This window comes from Furipterus horrens, unplaced genomic scaffold (genome assembly GCF_987537825.1).
Source record: "Furipterus horrens unplaced genomic scaffold, mFurHor1.1.pri manual_scaffold_2, whole genome shotgun sequence".
Taxonomy (NCBI): Eukaryota; Metazoa; Chordata; class Mammalia; order Chiroptera; family Furipteridae; genus Furipterus; species Furipterus horrens.
Genome location: NW_028327172.1, coordinates 3,520,289 through 3,540,622, shown reverse-complemented (window position 1 = coordinate 3,540,622; position 20,334 = coordinate 3,520,289). Strand labels below are relative to the sequence as shown.

The window sequence follows — 20,334 nt, the reverse complement described above, 5'->3', positions numbered from 1 at the left end:
GGCCGCCGGTCGCCTCCAGGAGTGTTGGTTGGTGGAGCAAGAATGACCTGGGGACTGTGCCGCAAGGGGCTTCTCTCTGTCCCTGCCGTCCACCTCCAGGGACCTGATTTGGTGGGGATCAGGCCATCTGAGTCTGGCCCCGGCCCTGCACAAGGTGGCTGTTACCCCAGCGAAATGCAGCATCCTGCGCCTCGTGGACCCGGGAGAATCGAACGCAGTCACGTCTCGGAAGGCGCCTTGTAAACGGCGGTGTGTGGGACAATTGCATCAAACCGTGCGAACGGCTGCCGCTCCGCAGCCTTGGAGTCTGGGGGGCGGTGTTTGCGTCCGTCAGCCCGCTCCATGATTGGGCACCGCCACGGGGGCGGGTGGGCTGTAGTAGCCATACTCCTGGGGGCCGCCGGGCCGGCCCCCTCCGGGGCCATGTGCTCGTTCCTGCTTTACAGGCGCTCTGCGGGGGGGGGGGGGGGGGGGCTGCGACTGGCCTGCTTCATGCGCACAGGTGGTCAAGCGCCCGCAAGCCACAGAAGAAGGGACAGAGACGGGGTTGGAGCCTGAGCAGCCTGGCCCCGCCCCCCTCTGCCTGGGCCCTGAGCAAGGAGGGAAGTGCCGTGCCCCCAGCCATGCCACCTCCCGGAACCACGGGACAGTGTATGGTCAGGAGGGAAGAGGCGCTGCCGTCTGGGGAGCACCGACCGTGCGCCTGGCTCGGAAAGACCCTGTGCAGGCGTCTGACGGACCCGAGCCACGTGCCGCAGCGGTGGCGCACGGCCTCCCCCTCACCTAGTCACCAGCAGTTTTACAGCCTCATACACCCGTGTTCCTGAGTTTCAGGGCTGGCCACCTTTTATTTATTTATTTATCCTTCCTTGAGGACATCTTTTCATTGCTCTCAGGGAGAGGAAGCGGGGTGGAGAGAGAGAGGGAGAGAGAGAGACGTTGATGTATGAGAAATATCGATTGGTTGCCTCCTGTACATGTCCCGCTGGGGATCAAACCCGCAACCCAGGCATGTGCCCTGACCGGGAATCGAACCTGCAGCTTTTGGTGTATGGGATGCTGGCTGACCAACTGAGCCCCTGGCCAGGGCAGGGCTGCCCGTCTTTAAGTTGCCCAACAAACCACCTTCGCTCATGTGTCTCTGTCTCTCTCTTGAGCCCATCTTTGCCAGGGACGCGAGACTTTAGCAGACAGCTCTGACCCTCGTTCCCAGAACACGTGGCTGAGACAGGTCCCCCGGTGTGTGTTTAATGGCATTGGGAGGGGCTGTGCGCTGAGGCTGTGGCCTTGGGCTGCAGGGCTCACTGGCTTTGTCAAGGGACCCTACCAGCCTCCGGGCACGGGGTGGGGCGGGGGTGGGGGGGGCTGTCCATTCCTGAGTTGCACCTGTGCGCAAACATAAGTCAGGCTGCTTGCTCCGCGTAACTCAGTGAGGAAATGGGGCGGGGGCTGAAGTCAGGTGTGACCGTTTACCTGTGCTGCCTGTGTGGTGAGCAGTCTCGAGCCGGGAAGCAGGTGGCAGAGGGCCATGGGGACGGGTGGGGGGAGGCTGGATGCAGGGGCTTGCCAGGCTGGCGCTCACCTTGCTGCCTTCCGGCCGCCCCAGGCCTCTGGGCAGAGAAGTGACCACCGTTGTAGAGCTAAGCCGGCAAGGGCACCTGCCCGGCCACTCCTGGCGGCGTGCAGCCACGCGGGTGGACAGCTGCTCGGGCCTCAGGTTTCCAGGAGAGCCAGTGTCCGGCCCGGCCACTTCCTCCGTGCCTTGTGACCCTGTGGTCACTTGGCGCAGTTTCCTGGGCCAGGATGCTGGGCTGCGGTCTCAGCTTTTGTCCAGCCACTGTCCCAGGGGGGCCCTGGAGAAACTTAATCAATTGCTAAAAAACAAAAACAAGCCGGCCGCCTGCCCGCTGTGAAGCTGTTTGTGGCCTTAGAGTCTGCAGAGGGGACACAGCCAGCACGGGGACCTGGTGGTTCCCAGGCAGCGCCAGGCCCTGCCTGCTTCAGGGGCAGCCGAAGGAGAGCCTGGAGCGGGCGCAGGGCTGGCGGGGGAGGCCGTTCTCTGGCGCCGTCCTGGGCATGGAAAGAAGCCTGTGGGAGGAGTCCCGGGGCGGTGCTGGCCTCTGAGTGCGCCCGTCCTTCCTCAGGCGGGCCGTAACCTTGGGACTGCAGAGAGGGTCACGGGGGTCCTGGGGTGATGTCCACTTGGTATGGGGGGGGATGCGGCATGGGGCTCGGGGCCCTTCCTCTTTCCTCTGTGCAGACGTGGTCAGTCCATGCCCCGGAATGGACTGTTTTTCGGCTCATTGCAAAAATCTTTTCCCACATTGGCATGTAGGGGGGAGAAACAGCGAGCACCTTCAAGGTGTCCCCACGCGGGCGACCTGCTGGCAGGCTCCCCCTCCCAGGCTCTGGGGGCTTTGGGTGCCTGTGCCCCATTCCTTCCTTCTCCCGGCGCCCTTGCCTTTCACACGGCTCAGACTGCGGAGGCCACATAAACTGTCCCCAAGTGGCAATTTAATGGGCAGCTGGGTCGCTCATCCCCCGAGCCCAGACCCCCCTTCCCACGTAGACCCTGAGATCCTTGAAGGATAAACTCGTGCACCCACCCGGGTTTTTAAATCTTGGTTTTTTCCTTGTCGTAAAGTGCTGTTTGTTTTCACCATAGAAAGGAAAGCATCGTAAAAAATAATGGAGGAAATAAAAGCCACCGTAATCTTGCCACCCAGGAGTAGCTGCTGTGGGTGTCCTGGTGTGTTTCTTGTTCATCTGTTTCCTGTGCGTTCCTTCGGGTCTGGTCCTGTGGGATTTGTTCACACCGCGCGTGGGCTCGTGTCTAACGTCCCCGTGCCCTGTTCACGAGTGCTTCCCACGTTGGCCCCGCTGCTGAGCGCGGAGCCTGGGGCTGTGTGGTGGCCTGAGCCCGGCGCCTGCCTTTATTTCAAGGTTTGTGTTGTGGGACGCTTACATCGTTCACAGGTTCTTTTCTTCGGTTTGGGTTTTGCCGTTGTCACTACATGACGGTGATTCTTGGTGACCAGGAGTCGGTGACGCTGAGTCCATGAGCATTTCCAGCTGCTGTTCTGGACTGGGTTCTCAGAGGGTCCCTGAGCCCTGTGACCGTCCAGGAAGTGTGCAGTGGCAAGTCCTTGGGCAGGCAGGGACCAGGGGCACCCATACCAAATATTAGCCAGGTCCTCCCGCCAGAGGCGGGAGCCGTGGGCTCTCCTTCTGTTTGCATGTTACCGAGAGGCAGCCCGTTTTTCATGTTTACATACTGCGCTGTTTCTTCCGGGTCTTCACCCGTTTATTGCTGGGGTTTGAGTAGTTTTCTTATTGACTTATATACCTTTAATTAAAAGAAATTAATAGGGTTGGCTGGTGTGGCTCAGTGGACTGAGTGCCAGCCTGTGAACCAAGGAGTCGCCGGTTCAATTCCCAGTCAGGGCACAGGCCTGGGTTGGGGGCCAGGCTCCCGGTTGGGGGTGCACGAGAGGCAACCACACACGGATGTTTCTCTCCCTTTCTTTCTCCCCCTCTTCCCCTCTCTCTAAATATAAATAAAATCTTAAAAAAAAAAAAGAAATGAATACTCTAATTTTGAGAGCAGTGGTAGGTTTACAGGAAAATGAAGGCACGTACCGGCCATGTCTGAAGCCACTCACTTGCTGCCCAGTTTCCCCTGTTACTAGACTTTTCTCTCTAATACCGTCCAAGTCACACACACTTTTCATACGAGGGTTAGCAAACTGCCTGTGGGTTTTGCAGCCCGGGAGCTCAGAATGGTTTCCGCATTTTTATGTGGTTGCAAAAAAAAAAAAAAAGTCCCAAGGAGAATGATTTGTGACGTGGGGAAACGATGGGATGTTCCCCTTCTGCGTCCGAAAGGGAAGTTTGTGCACTCTTGCGTGTGCGTTGTCCGGGTGGCCTCAGCGCTGCCCTGGAGCGTCGTGTGGGGGTGACAGACAGTCAACGCCCCGGCGCCTGGGCTGGTTGCCACCTGCTCACTGCTGGGGATGACCTGGCGTTGTCCAGAGGTACCCGTGAGGGCGACGCTTGCACGGGCTCCTGCCAGGCTCTGGTGTCAGGGCGGCGTGCGTGTCCCGGGGCTGGGCGCCTGCAGGACGCACAGCGTACTGTGTGCCTGGGCTTCCTTGAGGACAAGGACAGGCCCCCGAGCTGCCCAGCGTCCTGCAGGCAGAGCGTCCTCAGGGAAGAGCTGTGGCCTGCGCGGCAACTCAGGCACAAGGTGGCACCGGCCTCTGAGCTCAGCCCGGCCGTCAGCCCCCTTCCTGCCCGCTCTGGCTGCCAGTGGCCCTAGCGCACCCCAGCCTCCATTCCGCGCTGTCACCCAGGCTTCTTCTCCTCCTCCTGCCTGGGGTCCCCGCCCTCAAACCTCACACGGAACCTTTCCTTTCACACTCTGCTCCCCACCTGTTGTGGGGTGAACTGTGAGCCCCCAAACGATGTTGAGGTCTCAACGCCAGAAACCTGTTACCGTGATCTCACTTGGAAAGAGAGTCTGTGCAGATGTAAGGGACCCAGTCTCCCTGGGTTATGGTGCGTCCTCCGTCCAACGACTGTAAGAGGGAACTTTAGACACAGACCTGCAGGGGAGGAGGCCCTGTGGAGACGGGGGCAGAGCTTGGAGGCATGCAGCCACAAGCCAAGGGACCTTGAGGGTCGCAGCCGCCACCAGCGGCTGGAAGAGGCAGGAAGGGCCCTGCCCTGGAGCCTGCGGACCTTCATGGTGCAGCCCCCCGTCTGGGGCGCCGCGCTCCGGCCGCCCCCTCTGTGCCTCACCGTATGGCTCCGGGCTGGGCACAGGGCCGGCGCCCGTGGGGGGGAGCGGCTTGGCCCGGGTGGCGCTGGCGGGCAGGAGGGAGTGGAGCTGGACGTGTCCACGGCCAGGCCGTCCCTCAGGGCTGCTTTTCCGTTTTGAGAACAGCCTCTGCCAAGGAGGCTGTGCCTGGCCTGGCCTGGGCCCGGTGGCCCGTGCCTGGCCCCAGGCAGTGGTGCTGCCCCCTCTCCGGCCTGCGTGCAAGGAGGTGGGATGGGGCGAAGTCGGGAGCACCCCCCGGCCCCTGCCTCCCCCCTCCCCCCCCGCCCCGGGAGGAGGCCTTGGGACTGCTGCGCAGCCAGCGAGAGGACAGTTTCACTTTCCTTGGCAGCGCTGCGAGGAAGGCTATTTGTTTAGACAACCCCAAGGAAAACCATTTGGCCAAACTGTTAGTTTTAAACAGTTTACTTCCCTGGTGTTTAAACAAACTCCTACCCGGCCTCTGTGTCTGGTTGCAGGGCGGGGGGAGGGGGGGGCCCTCCTCCTCATGGCCCGGCGCCCTGCGCCACCCCCAGGCGGCCCGAGGCCAGGGCGGCTCTGACCTTGTTACGACCTTGGGAACCACCTGTGGGCAGCAGCCTTGGCCAGTGGCCTCAGGGTGCAGGCCATGGGCTCTCTTGGTGGCCCTGGCCAGAGCGCTTGCCTGCCCCCTCCCTGCTGGGCACGGCCCCCTCAGACCTTCAGGCGCACGGCGTGGTCCCTCCCAGCGTCCTGGTCTCTGTGTATTTCTCATTTTTCTTGGCAGAGCTCAAATGAGAACCTCAAAGGCTCTGCAGCCAAAGGGGTGTGTGAGACCCCCCCCTTTGGAGTCAGTTAACACCCACCAGTTTATCCCAGCATTAAATCACTGCCTCAGCCACAGAGGCTTCAGGGGCCATGATAATGGGGTTCCCTGATGGTGGGGGTGTGTTCGAGGCTTTGTGTTGATCTGATCACCGGGGTGCTGGAGCCGGTCGGCGCCTGTTGGGCACACTCTGCTGGAGCCACTGGTGGTCACAGTCACGTGAGTCCCAGAAGCTCTTGGACCTGGAGGCCAGGCCCCAGTCCCAGCTGCCTCTGTGCCCCAGCCTGCCTTCCCAGCCCTGAGGGTCTCTGCCCTGTGTCCCTGGAGCACCAGGGGGACTGAGCCCGCGTCTGTGTTTTCCGTCCTCACCCCTAGCACCTGGCTCAGGGCCTGGCTGAAAGTAGCTGCCTGCAAAGGTCGTGGTGGTGTGACCGGGCCGGCTGGGCAGTGCGTCACCTCAGGCTTCCTGTGTGTGGCAACCCCAGGGATCGAAGTGTTTGTGGGGCCTGATTTTCCCACTTGCTGCGGTGTGCTCCTGGGCGGAAGCTTAACCTCTCTGTGCACCAGGCTCTTTATCAGTAAAATGGGGCATAATCATGCCTCGGGGGCTGGTGTGAGGATGGTGCTATTTTAGGTGATTGCGTCTGGAGGATCATGGGAACAGGGATAGGCAAAGCAGGGTCAAAATGTGTTTTGGGACCGAGTGTCGGTTTCCATCGGGGAGCAGCATTTCCCGGGGGGTTGTGGTGGAAGTGCTCCTTGAGGTCAAGTGGGCTTTGATGTCCACTCACGTCCTGCGCAGTGAGGCTGCCCAACTTCCGCCTGGGCGCTGACAGCCTCTTCGGAAAGTTTTGCAGGTGTCCTCTTGGACAGGACTCTTCCTGGCGGTGCCCTGGGGGGTGCCCCCCCCCCCCCCCCCGGCAGCAGAGAAGGCCAGAACCTTCTGTGGAGTTTGGTTTATGGTGCCCTTGATGTCAGAGCTAGACAGGGACTCACGTACCATCAGGTTGGTCTGATTCCTCACTATAAATGAGGAAAAGGCCCAGAGACATAGGGACCTGCCCCAAGTCACACCGCAGAGTCCGTGCCAGGAGGTCTCTGCCCTGAATTCCTCCTGCTTGTCCTAGGATGTTGGCCCTGAGCGTGGCCTTGTGCTGGCGCTGCGGAGGGCGAGACGTGTGTGCCAGAACCTGCTGGAGCCAGGAGGGGCGGTGCCCACGCGGAGGGACCACCGTGAGTGGGTGGCCAGCCCACCCACTGGGGCGGGGAGGCAGGAAAAGCTTCCGGGACAGGAGGCGGAGTGTGACTTGGGCCTTGAAAGACAGGTCAGATGTCAACAGAACATTTTGGGAATGGAGCCCAGAGGAAGACGGTCTGTGGAAATCCAGAATTCCCCTCCTCTCCCTCCAACGCACATCAAATCAGAACGTCTGAGTCTGAGTTTGGATCTCGGAAGTGTCCAGGGTCATTGGTCATTTGGGGCCACCTTCTGAGCCTTGCCGGCCCCCAGCCTCGCTTTTTCCATGGCGGCCGCCTCAGCTTCCCTGGTCTTGGGTTCATGAGACCATTTCTGTCACGTGTGCACCCTCTAGTGGAGGAATCGGGTTAGGACCTCTGGGCCTCAGCGCAGGAGGCTAGGGACCCCGTTCCTGCCCTTTCTTGAAATGCAGGGCACTGGTTCCGAAGGCTTGGCCCTGGTGGCAAGAAGTTGGCGCCGGGGTGTGGGAGGCCGTCCCGTCTGTGGCCTGACCAGGCACCGAGGAGGCCGGGCAGTGGGCTGGGCCTGGGGGCCTGGGTGTGAGGGAAGGGCAGGCTGGTTCCGTTCCCGTCTGCACCCTGTGATGCTGCGTGACGGCGGTGGGGCCCCACCCCATTCTGGGTCTTGTATCAAATCAGGTAGGGGGCCCCACAGTGCCAGAAGTGTTCTTTGTGCCTGATCTTCCTGCCTTTGTGGGTCCTTGAGACGAGAAAGGGCCAGAATGAACGAGTGAGTGATGACTGAACTCCGGGTAGAGGGCCACGTGCTGACCCCAGCAGTCTTCGGAGGTGCCCAGGCCAGGGTTGGGGAGCACCCCAGGACCCCTGAGTCCACATGAGGCTGCATGTGCCCCGTCTGCTGGAAGTGCTGATAAGTCCCAGCAGGGAGGATCCAGGACAGAGTCAGACAATGGCACTGCTGTATGACAGCCAGGAAGGCTGGGGCGCCTGTCCCAAGGTGCTCACCCTTGTCCACGAGACGGCCCCCTCGGACCGTGTGATGACACATGTGGTTGCGGGATGTGAAGCTGCCCTGCGGGGCAGGCGCGTAGAGAACGTGGGGCCCAGTGGGAGCCGTGAGCAGCTTGGCCCACTGGCGGGGCCTGGAGCCTTCACCCGGCCAGGGTGGTAGGGAGAGGGGCTTGAAGCCAGTGGCTGTGTGCCTGTCAGCTGGTTGCTCAGCCTCTCTGAGCCTCTGTTCTCCCATCTCTGCTGCGGTGACACAAACCCTGCCGGCCCTGCAGAGCTCCGACGAGGACGCCGGGGGCTGCGTGGGACTCGCCAGGGAACGTTGTCCCCGGGGCCTGCTGAGCCCCTCCCCTGCCGTGCCCGCCCCCGCCCCCGCCCGGGCCCAGTCCCTCACCCCGCTGCTCATGGTGTGTCCGCAGGGGCCGAGGAGGTGCTGCTGCTGGCGCGGCGGACGGACCTGCGGAGGATCTCGCTGGACACGCCGGACTTCACGGACATCGTCCTGCAGGTCGCCGACATCCGGCACGCCATCGCCATCGACTACGACCCGCTGGAGGGCCACGTCTACTGGACGGACGACGAGGTGCGGGCCATCCGCAGGGCGCACCTGGACGGCTCGGGGGCGCAGACGCTGGTCAACACCGAGATCAATGACCCCGACGGCATCGCGGTCGACTGGGTGGCCCGGAACCTCTATTGGACCGATACGGGCACCGACCGCATCGAGGTGACGCGCCTCAACGGCACCTCCCGCAAGATCCTGGTGTCCGAGGACCTGGACGAGCCCCGCGCCATCGCGCTGCACCCGCTGATGGGGTGAGGCCAGGCGGCGGGCGGGGCGCCCACCGGCCGGGGCTGGCAGCGGGGCTGAACGGAAGTTCTGGAACTGTCTCCTTTGTCCGAATCCCCCGGGGGAGGGCCCCTGTGCTCGCACGTGGCTGGGCCGTGCCCCCAGGTTCTGGCTTCGGGGCCCCGGGTGGGTCCGAGAACTGATTTCTGATCGTCTCTCATGGTCAGGCTTCTGCTGCTGGTCCGGGGGCCAGACTTTGAGAAGCTCTGACCCAGGCTGTTATGGATCAAATGCACAGAAGGTCCTGGAGACCGTGGGGAGGTCGTTTTTTCTCTGGGGTCAGTCTCTGTGCCTGCAAAGCGGACCAGTGCACAGGGCGATTTCTGGGCTAATAATGGCGGCGACGGGGTGGCCGCTGCTGCGCTCACTGCGCACAGACCGGCCTCTTCTGGGCACGCGCCACGCTTAGATGATACCTAGTTACATCTTTTCCCCCCTCCCTCACGCCGTGGGGTGGGCTGTGCAGTGGAGGGAGCTGAAGCCCAGAGAGGTTAAGCGACTTGCTCAAGGGGGGGCCGCGGAGGCAGACGCTGCTCTGTGTCAGCTGCCGAGGCCAGGATGGAGGATGGTCCCCCGTGGAGGGTGGGTGAGGATGAGACGCAGGTCCCCGGGGTGTAAGGGGCCAGGAGACAGAGGTGCTGGATGCCCGCTCCCGGGTAGGGACTGTGACCGCTCAGCCACCGATGAATGGCTGTCAGGTGACTGCCTCTGTGGCCTCAGTGTCCTCATCTGTGATGGGGGCGGGGGGAAGCAGACTCCAAGGCCCCTCCCAGCTCTGAGTCAGAGACTCCCCGGGCAATGGGGTGTGTAAGCCCCTGGGGTCTGGGGCCCAGGTCTGGCAGGTTTTCCTAGTGCTGGACCCTCTGCCCCAGAGCTGCCGCTGCAGGCTCTGATTTTGCTTTTTGGGGCCTCAGAGAATGTGTCACCTGCTTTGCATGTGGGGACCCCTGAGCTCTTTGGGGAAGGCTCTGCTCTGCCTCTTCCTCCCTCAGTGCTCAGCCTCTCCAGCCCCAGGTCCCTTGTCAGGGGATCTACTCTCTGCTGGCCTGCCCCTTTGAGTCCAGGGGCCCCAAGCAGTTAGCCACACCGGGGACACACCCGTCCCTGTGGTGTCCCTGGTCCTGCGTCTGGGGCTCTGTGCTCATCCATCCCCTTGGCCAGCCTTTCTCGAGCCCCTCCCACGTGACGGGGGAGATGGGGTGTGTGTGGGGGGCACTGTTCTCAGCCCTGGGGATGCAGCAGGGACGAGGCAGACGGCCACGGTCACAGACGTGTGCTTTTCTTACAGCCTCATGTATTGGACAGACTGGGGAGAAAACCCCAAAATCGAGTGTGCCAACCTCGACGGGCAGGAGCGGCATGTCCTGGTGAACACGTCACTCGGCTGGCCCAACGGTTTGGCCCTGGACCTGCAGGAGGGGAAGCTCTACTGGGGAGATGCCAAGACAGACAAAATTGAGGTGAGCTGTCCCCACAGGGGCGTGTCAGGCCGTGAAGCGGTGCGACACAGACTGCGCGGCCCAGCCATCCATGGCCCCTGAGCTGCACGCAGAGGCCGGGCCTGGCCGCCCGGAGCCCATCAGGTGTGTCGGGGCCTGGGCTCCGTTCGTTGGCCAAATACAGCTGTCGAAATAATAACTTATTGTGATAAATTTCCTGTCATTACAACGGCCGAGTTAAGACATCGTAGGGCGTGTATTGTGGTTGTGCCGTCACGGTGGAAGCTGTGCCAAGGGTGTGTGGGAACCCTCCTGACTACTGTGTGATGTCTTGGGAGTCTTAAACTATGTCAAGATGCAACGTCATAGAAAAGGAAGGGTCCTCCCCCAATCCAGCACCCAGCTTGAGATAGCACATGTCAGCGTCGTTGAAGCCAGGGGTGACCACCATCCTGAACGGGGTGTATCCTTCTCATGTGTTAAGACGCTTTCTGGCACCACGTGGACGTCTCTCTGAACAGCCTTCATTTTGCTCTGCGTGACTTGCCGTGACGTTACGTGGCAATCGAAGTGGTAGTCCATGTGCGTGCTTTAGCAGCTTGCTTTCTGCTCACGGGCGTGTTTTGTTTGACGACACATGGTTAAATTTGTCCCCATCTCAGGGAGGTTACTGACTGACATCCTTGCTTCTCCTTGGCTTGACCGCCTCCCTCGATTCCAGTGACTTCTGGGCGAGTCCTGTCTGCTTCTGGTCACGTGGCTGCTTGTTGACGTCACCAGCTGGGCAGTCGCCTCTGTTCTTCCCGGGGCTCCAGTGGGTGACCCCCGGCAGGCAGCTTGCAGGGGGGAGCGCAGAAGCGAGAACACAAGTGTGTGTCTGTGTTGCGGGGTGTCGAGCCGCACTTCTGAGCGGCCACGGTCGGGGGCCCGGGCCTGGGGACGACTCCCCGTGCCGTCCCAAGGAGCTGCTGCAGTTGTTGCTGAGGGGCGTTCGAAGACACTTGTCCCTCAAGCCTCTGTGCCTGAACACGAGACCCGTGTTCCTGGAGAGGTCAGCCGAGGGGGCTTCGTCTCCACAGGCCCCACCGTCCCCTGGGAGTGGGTTGGGATGCACGTGTCCCGCTGACACTTATGGACGTGGGACAGGCATCGCCGGTGTCGTTTTCATTGCGGTAAAATAAATGTAACATACAACTGACCACTTCAACCATTTTATTTTTACTTTTGTTTATTTTTTAAAAGACTTTATTTACTTATTTTGGGAGAGAGGGAAAGAGAGGGAGAAAGAGAGGGAGAGAAACGTCAGTGTGTGGTTATATCTTGCATGCCCCCAACTGGGGACCTGGTCCACAGCCCAGGCCTGTGCCCTGACTGGGAATCGAACCGGCGACCCTTTGGTTCATAGGTTGGCTCTCAATCCACTGAGCCACACCAGCCAGGGCTCAGCCATTGTAAAGGGCACAATTCTGGGCCTGCAGTACACTCACATCTCCACTCTCTAGTTCCAGAACGTTTTTGTCGCCCCCAAGCCCCACGCTTGTTTGTCAGTTCCCCATCCCTCCCCCGATGCAACCACTCATCTGTCTGTCTCTGGACTTGCCTATCCTGGACATTTCATGTGGACGCAGCCCTGCGACATGTGGCTTTCTGTGTCTGGCTTCTTTACGGAACGGTGTTTGCAGGGCTCGCCCACGCTGCAGTGTGTGAGAGCTTCACTTCCTTCCGTGGCCGGGTAGCGTCCCGTCGCGTGAGTGGACCACGCCGGGTTTATCCGTTCACGGGTCGGGGGCCACTTGGGTTGTTTCCGCCTTTTGGTGATTGCGAATAGTGCCGCTTTGAGCATCTGTGCGCAGGTTTCTTTGAGCACCTGTTTCTGCACCTTCCGGGTGGGTACCTAGGAGTGGCCTTGGTGGGCCGTGCGGTACTTCCGTGTCTAACTTGCCGAGGCCGCCTCGCCGTTCCCACGCTCCGCGCCATTTTACAGTGTCACGGAGGCAGGTACAGGCTCTGACGGCAGCGCATCCTCACCAACACCTGTCATGTTTCATCTTCTCCTGTGTGTATAGCAACCCTGGTGGCTGTGCTGTGGGGTCTCTTGGTTTTGATTTGCCCTGTCCTGAGGGCTAAGGGCGTGGAACACCTCTTCATGTGCCTGTCCCACATTTGCATTTTGAGGCAGGGGGCACAGTCTCTGTTTGTGGACAAGAAACAGAGGTCCAGGGGACCATAACCTGCCCTGGGTCACACAGCAGGCAGGTGATTTTGCACTTTTAGAATCGACCCACAGAGAAAGCCCCAAGACAGTGGTAGGCTACCAGACAGAATGTAAACGTGACCTGCTGGGGCATCGGATAAGCAGAACAGAGAGAAGTTAGGGCCAGAGGGGTGGGGGATGGCAGGAGCCCATCAGAGTTCCCAGGGCAACCAGCAGGAAGTGAAAACGGTGGGGAGATGGGGGTGACGAGGCCGCCGCCGTGCTGGGGACAGAACAAGACCACACACTTTGAGCGGATTCCTAACCGTTTGGAGCTAATCGCCGGGAGGCCTTGAAGGAGAGCGGATGGCAGGTGTTTGGGGTTCTCTGAGCAAACAGAGTTGGGAACGTCAGGGGCGCGCTCCTGCAGGACTTCTGAGCACCTTCTGAGCGCCTTCTGTGCTTAAAACAACTGAGCCGCTCCGAGGGGACTGGGCGGCGTGAGTGTCCTCCGACCATCCTGCCTGGGGACCCCTCCTTGTCCCGCGGCGGCGCTGCTGGCACACACTGGGGGAAAGCGGACCAGGGCCCAGACCGTCACTTGCTGTCCGTCTGCATGTCCAGAGTGGACCCTGGCTTCGGGGCTTGTGCTGGACACAGCTCCACCCCAGGGTGGTCGCGGACACAGGCCGACATGCAGGCTGTTCCCTGTGCGAAGTCCGCGCATCTCTTCCTCCTGAGTGGCATCTGGGAATATTAAAATCTTGGAGTCTTTTTTAAAAAACATTTTTTAAATTTTATTTATTTATTTATTTTTAGAAAGAGGGGAAAGGAGGGAGAGAGAGAAGGAGAGAAACATCGATGTGTGAGAGATGCATCCATTGGTTGCCTTTCGCACGCCCCCAACTGGAAGACCTGGCCCCAAACCCAGGCATGTGCCCTGACCGGGAATCGAACTGGCAGCCTTTCAGTTCGCAGGCCGGCACTCCATCCACTGAGCCAGACTAGCCAGGACAGACCTCTGAGTCTCGATTTTTCTAGATGTGGATTATTTTCTTCGTGGTGTTAACACACCCCCAGCCCGACCCCTCCAAGTCAAAGACCGAGGGTTCGAGTCCTGCCTCTAATGGACTGGGTTCCTGGGGACACACGGACCCCCCACCCCCCACTTTCTCAGCTGCGACCCCAGCACGGCCCCTCCCGGGGACGAGTTGTGGGCTCAGGCTTCTCTGAGGGGCCCGGTGTCCAGCAGCCGGTGTGTTTTCATCACCTTTTTGTGCCTTCCTGTCGTGGGGCCAGGCGCACACCCGCACCCAGACTGTTTTGGAGAGTTAACCCTGCCACCTGCAGTGAACCCTTGAGCAACACAGGTTGGGCCTGCGTGGGTCCGCGTACATGTGGGTTGTTTTCACTAAATCCATTTTCTCTTCTGATTTCCTTAGTCACGTTTTCTTTCTCTGGCTTACTTTATCGTAAGAATACAGCGTATAACGCATGTACAAAATACAGGGGCACCTCGGTACGTGTCGTTAATTCGTTCCAGACTGGTGACGAGTACCAAACTGTTCACAAGCGACCGTGAGACTGACGTGCCGGCCTCTGTTTCATCATGAGAGAGGGGCACTGGGTGGCGAGCGGGCGCTGAGCACTGAAACGTTTTTTTCTTGTCAAAATGCAGCGAGTACCGAGGTCGGGCTGCGTGTGTTCCTCGACTGTTATTGATAAGGCTTCCAGCCAACAGTAGGCTACTAATAGTTAAGTTTGGGGGAGTCAGAAATTATACTAGGATGTCCGAGGGTTGACACCCCTAAGTGCGTGTTGTTCGAGGGTCCCCTGCATTGCTGACTTGAGGAGTCCCAAGGGGCGTCAGGAGTGGCATCTAGCCTTCCGCACAGAAATCCATGCAGCCTGAGGCCGGCAGCTCCCCAGTTTGTGGTACAAGGGGATGGTCTAATCTAGGGTTCGCGCCTGGGCCGCTCATAGGCACCACCTACGGGAGCTGCTTTCGGGGTCTGTAGCTGGGCCCTGGGCCTTCAGTTCCGATTGAGTTGCCCCAGGGTGGGGCCCAGCCATTGTTCTGTTTGGTTAAGTTCCTTGGGTGACTTGGGCTGCCCCCTCAGTGACAGGTGGACAAACTGAGGTGCACGGGGGTGCAGGGGGCTACCAGCGGGGCCCCGGCGGCCGGCCCTCCCTCTCGACCCAGCAGTTGTGTCCTGTGCTGTCCGGCCACAGGGGACCAACGACCTCTGCTCGGCACACGCTTGGCCTGTCCTGGGCGTCTGCTGCCTGCAGAGCAGAGGGTGTCGGTTTCTCTGATGAGGTGGAAATGTCATCTGTCCGCAGGGGGTCCGCTGGGACCTGCCTTTGATTCACGGCGCCGCTTTCATCCCGGCCCGAAAGCCCGGGGTTTGGATGTTGCATTTTTACCGTCTTCCTTTTCACATAAACGTCTGCGGGACGCCCTGTCATCAGAATCACGTCGTAGCCCGTGTGTGTGTGTTCCGGCTGGTTAAGGCGCTTTTGTGTTTGACAGTGTTCTTCCCCTCTACGGCTTTTGTGGTTGATGCTTTTAATCAGCACGGACTCTGCAAGGAAAGGATTTAGCGTGTACCTCTCGGAGTAAACGGCCGCTGGTGTGTCTGGGCGGGAGGCTCCCTAGAGCTGCCGCTCAGACGCAGGACCAGAAGGGTCCTCCGAGTCCGTCTGGTCCTGAGCCAGCGAGAAACTAGTCCACAGGCACGGGGTCATCTTGCCCAGAGCCTGCAGTGCCATACGGGGCAGGCTTCTGAAACTCAGCTTGCGTCTCGGGTGTGATCCGGGGCCTCCTGGGGACAGGCTTGCTAATCAAAGCCAGGCTGCTTCTGGCAGAGCCCACCCCGGGGCTGAGACCCACGCCTCGGTACCGGGCGGCCACCCCCGGCTGATGGGCAGTGGTGTGGGAGAAGGCGCCTGTTTGCCTTCCTCGTTCCAGACCACGCTGCCCCTCTCAGCAGGGCATCCGCCCCAGGTCGGGGGGCTGCAGGGCGAGGCTCCGGGCCAGCCCTCGCTGAAAACGTCACTCACCCGTCACTCACCCAGCTCCCCGATGAGTGGTGTCCCCGGCCTTGTACGGTGGCCTGCGAGGTGCAGATGCCTCCGAGGCCCCCAGGAGGCAAGCCCGGGCTGTCGCAGGCAGCTCAGGCCCGAGGCCGGTCCAGACCTCTGTCCCCTGTCCCGCCAGGTGATCAACATCGATGGAACTAAGAGGCAGACGCTCCTGGAGGACAAGCTCCCGCACATTTTTGGGTTCACGCTGCTGGGGGACTTCATCTACTGGACTGACTGGCAGCGTCGGAGCATCGAGCGGGTGCACAAGGTCAAGGCCAGCCGGGACGTCATCATCGACCAGCTGCCCGACCTGATGGGGCTCAAGGCCGTGAATGTGGCCAAGGTCACCGGTGAGTCTGGGCTGCCTCCAGCCACGGGTCAGCCGTGCCAGCGGGTGTGATGAGGAAGCGCCGGGGCTGTGGCTGCTGTTCCATCCACGCGCTGCCAGTTCAGGGCGCAGAAGTGTCCGTCTGGGATGCCTCACCCTGGGGATGGGCGGGGCAGGAGGTGGTGGCGCTACCTGGTTAGGGACAGGTGGGCATGGCCGTGGCCGGCCCTGCGGGCAGTAATTGTCATGACAACAGCGAACGTTTATCGCCTGCCTGCTGTGTGCTTCAGTGCCCAGAGCCACCCCACGTGCCGATCACAGTACGTCCCACTTACCGGGCGGAAGGGGGTGAGCCGTGCCTGGTCTGCCGCGGCCTCAGCGCCAAGGTTTGCAGACAGCTCACCTCACACGATTCTGTCTCTTTATGAAAAGGATTCCGGGTGCAGGTCCCCCAGCCGCACTGGAGAGAGTAGCGTCCCGGTGTGATGGGGCCGGGATGGGGGGGCTGTGGGCTCCACGGGGCGGGGGCTGTGATCCCCGCCGGGGCCCCAGCGCCTGTGCGTTAGACACGCTCAGCAGACCTTCGCTAGATGAGTGAGTGCCTCATCAGCGCGGACGCAGGACTTGCCTTCAAATAGTTCGCAGGCTGGTGGGTGAGATGCCCCTGAGCTCTGCTACCAGTCGGGCGGGGGTAGCAGGGAGGCAGAGGAATGCCTGGCTTTAAACCCCAAGGGTGGTCGTTTGAGCTTGGAATTTAGGGAGCAGGTGGGGTGCACGGTTTGCCAGCAGAAGGGACGGCTGAGGGGAGGACCGGAGTGGGGGCTGTGTGGGCTGACCTGGGAGCGGCCGCTGCTTCTGCGTCTCTGGGTTAGTCCCCACCTGCATTCCTGAGACAGACGTGATGGAATCAGCACCCTTGGTCTTACCGGCCACCTTGTGAAACGCATTCGCCGTCCGCTGTGGAGAAACGACAAAAATGTATCCACGGGGTGTGACTTAGAGTTGAGAAAGTAGGCTCCCCCCCGCCCTCCCCCGTATCTCTCTCTCATCTCAGGATTGACTGAGAGAGATGGGGAGGAGGATTCTTTTTCGTAAACCGCAATATTACCATTAAGTCAGAGCCAAGGTAACGGCACTGCCGTAGGTGGGTGGGGTTAGCAGGCTGGCCCAAAACGAAGGAATGTGCTGAGTGCCATCTGCTTTAATAAAGAAGAGGCGCCCCCGACTGTCCCAGCGAACCTGAGTTTTTGAGGTCGCTGATGTCATCAGTGAATCGGAGGAGGCATCTGGGTGGGATCAGGCCAGGAGTCCCGGCCGGGGAGGGACCATGATCCCGTCCCTGCCTCGGGGCGTTACTGCTGCCAGCCTGGGTTTCCGCTTCCTAACTTCCAAACGGTGTCACCTCTCTGCCCTCTGGTCCTGCGACTGAAAAACAGGGATGGGACGAACTTCTGCCCCCCAGCTCGCTGCGTGGTTGGAGCGAGTTAACACCCGGGGACCCGCTGGGGCCCTTGGTTACTGCTGCTCCAGTCCCAGGGAAGACCTGGGCGTCCACCATCTCCACCCCACGTGACCGTGGCTCCGTCGTGTGGCCTCTGGGCCACTGATGTGTCAGGCCTGTGTGCTGGCTTCCAGGGACCAACCCATGCGCGGACCGGAACGGGGGCTGCAGCCACCTCTGCTTCTTCACCCCCCGCACGGCCAAGTGCGGCTGCCCCATCGGCCTGGAGCTGCTGAGTGACATGAAGACCTGCATTGTCCCCGAGGCCTTCCTGGTGTTCACCAGCCGGGCCACCATCCACAGGATCTCCCTGGAGACCAACAACAATGATGTGGCCATCCCGCTCACGGGCGTCAAGGAGGCGTCCGCGCTGGACTTTGACGTGTCCAACAACCACATCTACTGGACGGACGTCAGCCTGAAGGTGCGTGTGCGCGGCGGCCCGGGCACAGCTCTCCTGTGGGCACCATGCCTGCGGGCGGGCCGCCTCAAAGGCTTTGCTTTCTTAAATATTGATCGTAACTCAGCTCAAGCCAGTAAAACATCAGTGAGCCTGTTTTCATAAACTAGCATGAATGATTATAAGCAGATCCAGGAGGCCCACAGATGGGCTTTTCTATTTTCTTCTTTTTAAAGAAGATTTTATTTTCTTATTTTTAGAGAGAAAGGACTGGAGGGAGAAAAAGAGGAAGAGAAACATTGATCGGTTGCCCCTCACACGCCTCTAACCAGAGGCCTAGCCCACAACCCAGGCCTGTGCCCCGACTGGGAATCGAACCTGTGACCTTTCAGTTTGCAGGCTGGCGTTCAGTCCGCTGAGCCACAGCAGCCAGGGCTAACAGAATTCTTTAAATGTGTAAAAGGTTCCACTGCACAGATATTCCATATTGAGCTTAACTAACATTACCTGCCTTATTTTAAGTGTTTTCTGGTCATTTCCCCTTTTCCCAACTCCGAAGAACCACAGCAGCGACGGTCTCTGTGTGTGAAGCCCCTCTGTATTTCCAGTGGTTCCCCGTCCTTTGTGCCTTGTCCGTGCCTTTGGATAAAATTTCAGGAGATTTTATATATGTATATGTGTGTGTGTGTATATATATATATGTAGAAGCATAGCCAAGTAGCTTTTTACAAATGTTTATATTTTGCCACATTTGAAAAATTTATTCAGAAACTCTCGAATGTTGTTGATCTGGTCCCGGACGTGGAGAGTAGCTGCTCCCGGTGGCCGAGGGGCTCACAGGTGAGCGTCGGCCTGAACGCCGGCCCCTAACCTGTGCCTCCGCCCCCAGACCATCAGCCGCGCCTTCCTGAACGGGAGCTCGGTGGAGCACGTCATTGAGTTCGGCCTCGACTACCCGGAGGGCATGGCCGTCGACTGGATGGGCAAGAACCTCTACTGGGCGGACACCGGGACCAACAGGATCGAAGTGGCCCGGCTGGACGGGCAGTTCCGGCAGGTCCTCGTGTGGAGGGACTTGGACAACCCGAGGTCGCTGGCCCTGGACCCCACCAAGGGGTAAGGGCCATTTCTGCCCGGCTTGCAGGTCCCGGTCCCCGTCCCGCCTCTGTGCGTCAGCCGGCACGGTGGGGGCCTGAGACCGGGACGGTGACTGCCCGCCGGCTCTCTGTGCTCAGAGCAGAGGTGGCCAGGGCTGGCTGGACCCTGGGAGACCATCTCGTCCATGTCACAGGGGGGACACTTGGCCAGAGCAGCGGGACGGGATGGCAGCCCCTGCCGTGGCCACTGCCCTAGGCACGCCCCCATGGGCTGTCTCACTGCGGCGCACGGGAGGCCTCTGTCCCTGATCATACAGAGCTGGAAGCCGAGGCTCAGCGAAGCTGAGGGACTTCCCCAATGTCACATAACCAGTTAGAGCCGGGCTGGCCCAGAAGTCCTGTTGTTCTTCCCTCGCCCTGTGTCCCCAGACTCCATGTCTCAGAGCTGGCTTTGGGCTCCTTGGAGTCCAGGCTCCATGTAGGCCACTTAGCTGAGGGCTGACACCTGAGCGTTTATCTGCCCGAGGCCTGGACTTTGCCCCTGGGCACTGGGGCCCGAGCGGCCAGGGTGCGGTGTCCCTCTGCCCTGGAGTTTCCTTCCTGAGCAGCAGACATGGTGCTCATCCCGTAAAGCATCAGCAGTGTGCAGGGAGCACCCCACACCCCGCCTGTCGCGGGCTCTGCTGGGGAAGGAAAGGTTTCATTGGGAGGGCAGACCCGAGAAGTCCAGGTCTCAGGGAAAGGGCAAGGCAGCCGCGCCCGAGCCCGGAGTGCGGACGCTTCCTTTCCTGGAGCTGTGAGGAGGCTGTTCGAATCCTGGCCCCGCCGCGCCTGCCACCCCGGGGCCCTCTTCCCTATTCTCTTTGGATAAAGGGACCTTACATCCCGTCCTGCCCACGTACACCCTGCCTCCTCTGTCACCCGGCGTCCTGTCCCGGCTCAGCAAGCGTTTGTCCCTGGCAGAGGCATCCCGGCCGGGTTGTAGCGTTACACTGTCCCCTCGGTGCCCCCGTGTGTCTGTAAATGGGGCACTCACACCTTCCCTGCTGCTGCGGGAGGAATTCAGGAGGCGGGAGGTAGAGAGGTGACAGTCCCTAGAGGCATGTCGGGTGGTGGGGTGCAGGGGTCTTGCCTCTTCCCTGCTCCCTGGAGCGGCGGCACGGATGTGGCTTTCTCTGGGACGTGGAGGGCCAAGCTTAGAAGGTGGTGGCAGTCGTGTCCCCTGCTGCCTTGCCCTGAGTGGGACGCCCCTGAGCCCGCCCCGCCCTCCGCCCCGTGTCTTCCAGCTACATCTACTGGACTGAGTGGGGCGGCAAGCCGAGGATCATGCGTGCCTTCATGGACGGGACCAACTGTGTGACGCTGGTGGACAAGGTGGGCCGGGCGAATGACCTCACCATCGACTACGTGGACCAGCGTCTCTACTGGACTGACCTGGACACCAACATGATTGAGTCATCCAGCATGCTGGGTGAGGGCCAGCGGGCCTGCGGGGCGGCCTTGGTCTGCTGCACTGGCCCTCTCTCAGCACCCACGGCGCTGTGCCCTCCGGCCGCGAGTGCCCAGGCCCCACGGGAGCTGTGGACGCACC

The 20,334-nt window shown here is 60.7% G+C and overlaps 1 protein-coding gene across 2 annotated transcripts in view; it reads left to right on the top strand.

The window, feature by feature from the left end:
- Window positions 1-20,334, top strand: part of LRP5 (LDL receptor related protein 5) — a 95,645-nt gene that overhangs the window by 47,242 nt on the left and 28,069 nt on the right. For both annotated transcript variants that reach the window (XM_090257505.1, XM_090257498.1), the window contains exons 6-11: window positions 8,267-8,663; window positions 9,986-10,157; window positions 15,551-15,767; window positions 17,381-17,670; window positions 18,536-18,762; window positions 20,030-20,214. In XM_090257505.1, the coding sequence (XP_090113631.1) occupies window positions 8,267-8,663; window positions 9,986-10,157; window positions 15,551-15,767; window positions 17,381-17,670; window positions 18,536-18,762; window positions 20,030-20,214 (1,488 nt within the window). The remainder of the gene's footprint in view (window positions 1-8,266; window positions 8,664-9,985; window positions 10,158-15,550; window positions 15,768-17,380; window positions 17,671-18,535; window positions 18,763-20,029; window positions 20,215-20,334) is intronic.